Source organism: Haliaeetus leucocephalus, unplaced genomic scaffold (genome assembly GCF_000737465.1).
Source record: "Haliaeetus leucocephalus isolate CR32 unplaced genomic scaffold, Haliaeetus_leucocephalus-4.0 Scaffold135, whole genome shotgun sequence".
NCBI classification, from domain to species: Eukaryota; Metazoa; Chordata; class Aves; order Accipitriformes; family Accipitridae; genus Haliaeetus; species Haliaeetus leucocephalus.
The window spans coordinates 434,200-443,431 of NW_010972571.1; the positions used below are offsets into that span (position 1 = coordinate 434,200).

The following is a 9,232-nucleotide window of genomic DNA, read 5'->3' on the forward strand; positions in this document are numbered from 1 at the left end:
TCCTACACACAGGCCTCCACTGCAGACAGGAGATATGGAGGAATAAAGTCTTTTCAGGAAAAGACCTGCAAATTCTTCTTTACCTTGTTTTCAATACAAAAAAATTACTATATTATATTCATAATACAGTTGGTGTTGATGCTACTGGAGCAAGTGTGTGCTCACAGAAAATACCAGGTTATACTGAGTCAAATAAGTAGATCAGCTACAGAGTAAATCTACATGCAATCAAAATAATAATCCTAAAAACCCAGTATCAATAACTTAGATCCTCTTTTCATTTAATAATAGGATGTAAATAAAAAAGACCTGCATGTAATTATGTCAGTATGAATCCAATTTACATTAACAGAACCAAATCTTTAACTAAGATATTCTTATTTGTATTTACTATTATTCCTATTCTGAACATTCTCATATTACTAGCTATAATTGCTCTTTATTAGCTACTATATGACTAGCAGTAACTACAACACATATAGTTATTTATCTATTTTGATTACTGCCTGTAAATCACTCTTTGTGTATCTCCTAAAATGCTGCAGATTAGTGCTATTCTGCTGCTTTATGCCACTTGACAACATAATCTTAGAAACGTCATCATGACATTTGGGGCTAAGAGTGACCTCCTATGAGCCAGACAGGTTTTAGCAAGAGATATACTGTTTTATTTCCAACCTGAGCAACCTCTCTTTTGGGACGTACTAGTTTTTGTCAGAAGAGTAAGTACTGATGTACTGTGTTTAAAGTTTGCACTCTCTTGTAGGTTGGTGGGTGACTCTAAGACATTGCTGATTTGAACACTTGAATATATATAAGAAGTACTATTTTTGTTTACAGTAAGGCATTTGCAATTTAGATTAAAGAAAAAGACCTCTTTTGTTTATGTGTTTCATATTTATTTGAATTACTGATAGGTAGCTAGTGTTAAAATCCTTTGTATATTATTAGAAGGGTGTTAAAATCCTTGGCATATTATTAGAAGGGTACTTCTTTTCCTGGTTAGTGACTACCCCCTGCATATCTCTGATTTCATCCTGTATTTCTGACTTCTTTTAAAGTTAATTACATTAAATAGAGGTACTTAGCGACTGAGATAACGTATTCTGTTTCACCACATGTAGGGGTGCATATTTTTGACAATATATCATGGTTCATATGACACCAAGCATGGGATTGTAGTCAGCATACTGCATTTGTGCCAAAGCTCTGTGAGTGTAATCATTAATGGTTATTCCTCCTTTGGGGGTGTTTGGCCAAGCCTTGTTTAGACTTTGGAAGAGTAAAAAGTTTTATTTTACTTTGGGCTTTTTTTAATACATGTACTCTGCTTCCCCTGTCCACAGAGACATAGTTCAGATAATTTCCCACTCTGTTTTAATTGTCTGGCCAGAGCTGCAGGCTTTTACTGAGGGAATTTGTCGAATTCAAACCAGCTGGGACAGCTCTCCAAGCCAGAGGGCCCAGCTCTCCAGCCCTGCACCCAGAGCTCCATACCACCCACCCTGGGTACCAGGGAAAGCAGCACAAACAGGTTAGACTTCAACATTAGCTGATTTTTATTTAACTACTGTCTGCACCCCTCTCTGACAGCTGCTACATGTCAAGTATTAGACAGGTTTCTGAGGCAGCACCTTTGTTCATACCTTTCTTCCTGGCCGGCCAATCTCCCCCTGCCAGAGAAAGGAGTATGTTAGTCTCAGAGGCACCACACAAAGCACAGTGACTCATTAGTCAGTGCATTTACATTAAATAAATAAGTAAATGCTGGGAATATCTTTGTGTTCAGGACTTTGCTTCCAGAGGTAAAGTGAGAAGAATTACTTTAACAGAGCTCCTTGGTCTTTCCTGTGTTCTCAGCCCTAAATCTACAGTCATCCCCTTGTAGAGCAAAGCATGTAATTATGTGCCCAGCTTCAGGTATAAGGCTCTTTAAGCATCATCATGGAGCAAATGTTTTGCAGATCTGAAGCCAAACTTAACATATAGGCCAGTTTTAACATCTGAGCTGACCTATACAATTAACAGTACATGGGAGAGCTCTGCTTCTCATGTCCTTCCAGAGGGACAGGGCATTCAAAGGCCTTCAGATCAGTAAGATCACTGACTTGTGCACCTGAGCTGCTTTCTTAACGCATACTCTAGACAGAGGTAGCTATCATGAGAAGCCACAAAAAACATTCCAAGACTGAAAAATGAACACTGAAAGATGGAGCTTTAAATTATAGCTTCAAACCAATTCACAGCTTTACATTCAAATTAAAGCAAATCCCTACATCCCTAAGGCCCACCATTCACTAACCAGACAAGGAAAAAAGTGAACATTCCCTCCCCCTTCTTTCTTTGCCCCTCAAAAACATACCAAACTCCATAACAACAGACACTTACTTTCTCCCCTTTTGGTCCCATTATACCAGGAATACCTTGTGGACCCTAGGGAGAAAAGTGAATGCTATTATTAAACTGCATTAGTAAGGAGGCACTAGTCATTGTCTTCCCTCAGCCCTTGACCTTCTAGGTGTCTCCTGGGAACAGTGTGAACCCACAAGGTTGGGGTGTTGGACGAGGTGTTTGGACGTGACCTCTAAATGCCAGGTCTGTGCCACTGCTGAATGGCAGACTGGAGAGTTGGACCGACATGAGAAGTGCAGGGGCATCTAGATGAAGAAAACTAGCAAGAAAAAAGGCCTGGGGCAAAGGAAAGATGAGAAGTTATTGGAGTCCTGAAGAATTAGCGACAATGAGGACACGGACACACTGCATCAGCTGGCAAAGGAGGTCAGCCAAAAGGGTGGTAAAGGAAATGGCATAAAACACGTGGGATGGGCTCTGCAGTGTGGTATGGACATAGAGGATTGTCACCACTTCTGAATCCTGAGGATATTTGTCTCTCTCAAATGAGGCTGATTTTCCTTTCAGGAGACTGCTTAATCCAGGGAGACCTTGAACCCCGTTTCAGAAAAAAAAAAAAATCAGAAAAACAATTTTGTTTCTAGAAAGCTTCAGTTCACAGACCACCTTTTATTTTAGAATGCCATGAGCCTGAGCATCAGATTCACTGTACAAATCACTCACGTCAGGTCTGGATCCTGGCTGTCTTATACTGTCCAAAACATGATGCAAGTTGTACGTGAATAGGAGCAAAGTGTACATTCAAATGCAAATTACTCCAACTATTTTCATCAGTAGAGTTATTTTAGGTTTTCAATAGTGTAAATCAGAATGCACCCTATTAGAGTCAGAGCCAAATTTTATCTTATTTCTTTCATTTTACCTTAGGTTATACATGGGAGGAATTATACTCTGAGTTATATAATTACAAATCTAATTCTCCTTCTTATGAAAAAGTGTTAAAATTCACCTCTGAGTCCACAGACTTCTGGCTCTAACATTGTCCCATTACAACACACAGTCCTGTAATTTATAATTAAAAATTCTGAAGCCATGTTATACCCACCCTACTGTCTGCTGTTGTGATAAAATCTGCCAGCCCACTCTATTTAAAAAATGTTCTTGGAGGGATCATAGATCATTTGATTGCAAGATTAATGTTATTTGTATCAATGGACCTTGTAGAACAATAGAATTAATATTACTGTTCTTCCAATTTAAGTCAGAGAGAGTATTAAGAGGATTTTTTTTTTAAAAAGGCAGTCTAGTGAAGACTGAAACAACACCTGCTTCTTTCACATGTACTGCAGCTCTGGATCATGGCCAACCACACTGCAGGGCTGTTCCGTAATGCAGAGAAGAGTTTTCTCAATACAGGACAGGACAAACGCTTCCCATCGCTGCTCTCTGCACCTTATGATTCACATGCTAAATGAATCAGCCTCATCCTGCATCTCAGCAAAGACAAAATGGCAGAACAATGAAGTCAAGGTTCATAAAGCAAGACCTTGTGGCTTTCACATTGCAACTTCTAGGCTATTTACAAATGCCTTCTGAAGTATTGACCTCTAGATAATTAAAGCTAAGCTTTTGCCATATAACCGAACCTTTACTGTGATGTACAGTCCATACTTTCTAAATAGTGTTTTGGTGCTTGTTAACTTCTCAGGCTGCTAAAGCCTCAGTCACAGCTTTGCTGCAGCAAAGGTCCTGTGTCATGCCTGCTATTAGCTGTATTGTTATAAAACAGGCACCCAGGGACCTCGAGGAAGATCACTGTCCCAAAGCACCGTGCACAGCACATAGATTGGGACCACCTGTGCCCGAGGAGAAACTGGAAGTACGTCTCCATGAAAAGTTTCATTTTTCTTTGGAGGGAACAAACTGGAATGGAAAGACAGATGGGTGATCTTCTCCAAACTATGGATATGTTAGCAAAAACCTTCCCCCTAGAGGTGGACCATTTCCTCAGAAGATTTCTGACCTCCTTCAGAAGATTTCTGAACGTACAAATTGTAGAAAATTAAATGGGAGGTTAAAAAGACTGGCCCAAGGCTACCCAGAAAGTCAGAGGCAGAGATGTTGCAGGTCAAGCTAGGACACCCCACATCTCCTGAATCCCATCCCACTGCCCTCCTGAAGCCCCTCCTTGTCTCTGAAGTTTACTGTAGGTGGTTGCCTTCTCAGGGATGTATGCCACTAATATTCAAGTTCATTGCACCTCTTGTGCATCCACTCCATGGGCTCCTTCCCTCATATAAAGAACAACAGTGTCTAAAGCAAAGAAAAAGCTAACAAAGAGCCTCTGAAGGAAGTGATGGCACCTCTGAGATTTTTGATGGGTGCTACCCACTGTAAAACTACACAAAAATGAAGGGTGAACTTGAAACCGACTGGAATATGCAAGGCAGGGATGAGAACATAGGGTAAAAAGCCTACATGATCTATGCATAGTCATATCACAATGAATTAAGTCAGAGCTCGGTATGTTTAGTAAGTGGTAAAAAGCATTTGCAGATGGTTTACAGCTTTGTAAGGACCTTGGAGAGAATGATGTGGTTTAATTGCAAATGCATCACTCACCTGGGGGCCAGGAGGCCCTGCAGGGCAATGCGATTTGGGCAGAGAGGAAGCCTCTATTAGCTGGAGCTCCCGACACAACTCTTTCATATCCAAGGCAAGCAGATTCTACGTAACATAAAACATACAAGTGAACATGCAGCCATACATAGCCTGTTGGAGAAATGCATAAAAAAACCAGCCACCAAACACTAGGGCCTCAGGAGAATTTATTCACTCCCTTAGGGAGAAGCCCAGGGTTTGTCACAAGGTTATCTTCATGGATGCCTGAACATTAGCACTTCAGCAGTGTCCTGCCCCACACTTCCTCCTCCTCCTCCTCCTCCTCTCCCAGAGGCACACTGCGGCCAGGCTGCTGTGCACCCCTCCGAGCCAGCGTGGGACCCTGGCCTATTCTTAGACCTGACCCTGCTCTCTCCATCCCACTTTGCAAGTAGCAGGTCCTCTCCAAAAATAGTGTCTTTGCTCTAAAAATAGAGGCTACGCTCAGTGAGGCTGTAGGCAGCACGAACTTCGCTCCAGAAGATACTAACCCGTAGGCATTTATTCACTGCAGATCAGAGCCGACGTCTTTAATGCTCAATGAATGTCTAATCTTTTGACTTCAGAATTAGGCTTGCATGAGTAAACTGGCTTATTTATGTCTTGTGACAAAAGGAGTCTCCAACTAGAGACTCCAAAGCACAAACTGCTTGTAGTGAATTCACGTGGCTCCCACCCTCCTAGTTACTACTTAGTTTTATTTCGTGTTTTTATGGGGGAGATGGTGTGAAGGGTGATTTTATGCCCAGATTACTCTCTGGGCTGCTTGGGGCAATCTCAGGGACCCTGGTGCCAACCTCATCCTCACTGAAGGAGTACACCATATTCCTAAGGAGATCCTGTCTCTGGGTCTCCTTGCTGTGGAAATCAAGGCACAGGGAGGGGATGAAGAAAAGGGAGGCAACTAGATTTTGATTTAGGGGGATTAGTACCTTGACCTCAGTCCTGATCTCTCTGAAGACAATGGAGGATTTTACACTGTATTTTTTCTTGGGTTAGTTCTTGTCAGACGTCTTACTAATGATTATTTACATAAGACTAGCAATAATTGCAGTATTTGTATATGGTAAATGAATAGTAGAATTAAGAAATAGGAATTACTGAGTAAGTAGAAAAATTCTTAATGTTGGGATGGAAAATACAATGGTGTTAACAGACCCTGGCAATAAGAGTAATGGGGCAAACTGCTATATCATATACCCATTGTATCTTGTATGTTGCATATGTTAACATATGTGTATGGATATAAATCATATAAAGCAGGTATGTGCATAGGTGGGTGAGTGAGTGAAAACTCCATACCAGCAACTCAAACATGTCTTTCTTTCTGCAAAATGAAATCGCAGGAATAGATTCCATAGGAGGATTTTGGGACCTTCATTTCACCTACTGGGTAACAGGCAAATGTGATGCAAAACAGGACACATACATAATGTATACCCTGAAATCACTGTACAGGGTGATTTAAGGCTTTTCTGTCCTTTCTTGGTTTATTGCATTGCCATTTCCTTTAGTTCAGGATTGTCTTACTCTAAGAAAGTTCCCAAAACAGACTAAGGAGAATATTTTAAGTTAATTGAATTAACTGCCTGAACAAACCCAGCCTCATTTCATTCCTTGATCTATTTGAGATTTACTTCAAGCCCCAGTCTGGGATATTGAATGATTGTCCTAACAGAGCTGTATCAACACAGCCAGATGGGTTTGCTGAGTGATGCCATGAAGCAGTGCTCGAGAGGATGCTTCAGTCTTTGTCATACATCAAAAAAGTCATGTGAAAAAGAAGAGAAAGGCTCCTGGGCCACACTTACAGAGCTCCAGCCATGCCTGAAGTACGGTGGTGGAAACAGGGGTGGTGGAGGAGGGCCAAGGAAGCAGCACGCTCTGTGGTTGAGCTGTTTCTTCTGTTCCAAACAAGGGAGATCTGTTCAATACAAACACTCATCTGTTGTCTTGAACACCACAAACATTTCTTACAGAATAAGAGGAGTTTCCATTCGACAGGATTTTCCTACATCCTGTGTGCATTGCTTGTAACACTGTAATCCAAGCGGGGATTTAAGAAACCAGGTGGACCTTTAAGTCTGTAAGTTCCTTCTTGTGCTGAAGGTTATGCAGAGCTTTAAGCTCTTAATGTGGCTATGACACAGGCTGATTTTGGAAAATTTCAGGTAAGCAACACTAGAAATTAGATTGAAATAATTCTTGCTTTCTCTTCCCTCTGTTCCAAAAGTGTATTAGAAATAGCATTTTCTCGATCCCGTTACAGCCCGCGTGCCACCAGGAATCACTCTGTGCTGTTGCCCACCAACCTTCCCTGTGGACCGAATCGCTTTGGGCACTTCTGTGATAACAGAGCGGGAAGCGGTTCCACAGCACATTTGCTTATATTTCCCCTGGGACTAAAACCAAGTTGCTTTATTTCTGATTCGTGCATCATCCCTAAGAATAAATACGCTGCAACCCAGATTTAGCTGATAGCTCTGTCATCAACTGACAGGTCTGTAAACTTCCATCAACAATATAAGAAGTTGTGACCAAAGATTCACAGAAAAAGGATGTGAAGATGATGCATTTATACTGTGGTGGGGTTTTTTTTCCCCGGAATCTATTTACTCCTTGGGAAATATATCTCTAATCAGGGTGGGGGCCTTCTGAAAAGGTTTTGCCAAGGACAGCAAACATTTATTTATGTCTGTTGGTTTCTTCCTCTGGCTAGTGGCAGAAGGAATGGGTGTCTGTGAACTGAAGGGTGGCAGGGAGCCAAATACCGTAGGAAGAAAAGCCTACGGTGAAGTATCTGGTATTAATAGAAAATCTCTAAATTAAGTTTCTGGGAAGACAAACCTGACAAAATTGCTAGATTTGTGTGCAAATCAATTGCAGGCTGGCTATTGGTCACATCTCAAGGTAAGACAATTTTTCTAGGAGACGGAGATACTTCTAATTTTTCATATGTCTCTGAAAATGTATTCTATCAGTTCCACCATCCCGCATTAATGGGGACAGCATTTTCTCAGTCCCGATGCACAGAAAAGAGCTGCCCAGAGGTGTGTGATTCAGCAGCATTCAGGGGTAGTTTATATTATCCGGATTTTTTTCTCTATCAAAACACTATTTGTGATGATGCCTTTGAGAGATGAGTCAGTTAAAGTCTGAAAGGGTCCATAAAGAAGACTCTTTCTCCACTTTTCCTCACAAGTTTGAAACTCAACCAGAGATTTCAATTTAAGAGAAAAGCAGAAGATTTATTAAAAAAATAGAGATATATCATTTCATTTAAAGATTTAAATACATACTGAAAATGCCAATGCCCTTTAAAAAGTAGCAAAGGTTTGAGTTCGCCTGTCTTCAGTTCTCACAAGCAATAAAATACAAAGATACGTAGAGTTAAGTTCTGTATCGGCTTATGCTGAATTCAATCACTCTTATGCAGCTGTAACTAAGGTCTTCAATTTTTACCACACATACTTCTGGGGTTGTCAGTTTCAGGATTGTATTTGAACATATTGCATTGGGACTAAATTGCTTATCATTAAAGCAATGGACAGCTTGTAATTTAACACAGTATAAAATGTGATTTTTTTTTTTATTTTAGGCCACATTCCAACATCATCACTCTTTCCTAGTATTACCCTATTCCATGATCTAGCTAAATTTCAATAGGATTATTATCATTCAACAAGAATAAGAATATCAAAGCTGGCCTGATGTGGCTTATTTGCTAAGAGATCACTACCAGGCACTTTAGAAAAATGTTTGTATTACTGCAGTTGTACTGCTACTTTAAAAAAAAAAAAAAAAAGAGAAGATTTAAGTGTTGTTCTTTAAATATTTTGCAAAGATGAGATTAAATATAGATGCACATCTATAGCTTTAATAGGATACTTATCATGTCCTCATGAGTAAAGTCAAGTCCTGGGTTATTAAATATTTGGATTTTCCTTTTTAGCAGCAAAGTTTGAAATTCTGTGGAACAGGTTTTATTGCGAAAAAACACTATAGCTAACCAAGATGGTAGCAAAATAGCCACTGATTTCAGTCTTTGTAGTCTTATTCTAATACTACTGTACCACAAGTTAGGTTGAAACCCAATTTAGGTTTCCTGGTATAAATGGTGATAGCATGTACTGATCTCAATGAAGAAACAAGAAAAAAGTTTATCTAATTACTATTATAGATATCAACTATATAAAGATGTGGGTAGTTAATATTTCAG

At 40.1% G+C, this 9,232-nt stretch overlaps 1 protein-coding gene across 1 annotated transcript in view; it reads right to left on the reverse strand.

Annotated features, from left to right (window-relative positions):
- Window positions 1-8,521, reverse strand: part of COLQ (collagen-like tail subunit (single strand of homotrimer) of asymmetric acetylcholinesterase) — a 29,557-nt gene extending 21,036 nt beyond the window's left edge. Inside the window, exons 1-5 of the mRNA XM_010585907.1 lie at window positions 8,485-8,521; window positions 6,825-6,937; window positions 4,975-5,079; window positions 2,389-2,433; window positions 1,647-1,673 (exon numbers count right to left, since the gene is read on the reverse strand). Coding sequence (XP_010584209.1) covers window positions 1,647-1,673; window positions 2,389-2,433; window positions 4,975-5,079; window positions 6,825-6,937; window positions 8,485-8,521 — 327 coding nt within the window. The remainder of the gene's footprint in view (window positions 1-1,646; window positions 1,674-2,388; window positions 2,434-4,974; window positions 5,080-6,824; window positions 6,938-8,484) is intronic.
- Between the last annotated feature and the right edge of the window lie 711 nt (window positions 8,522-9,232).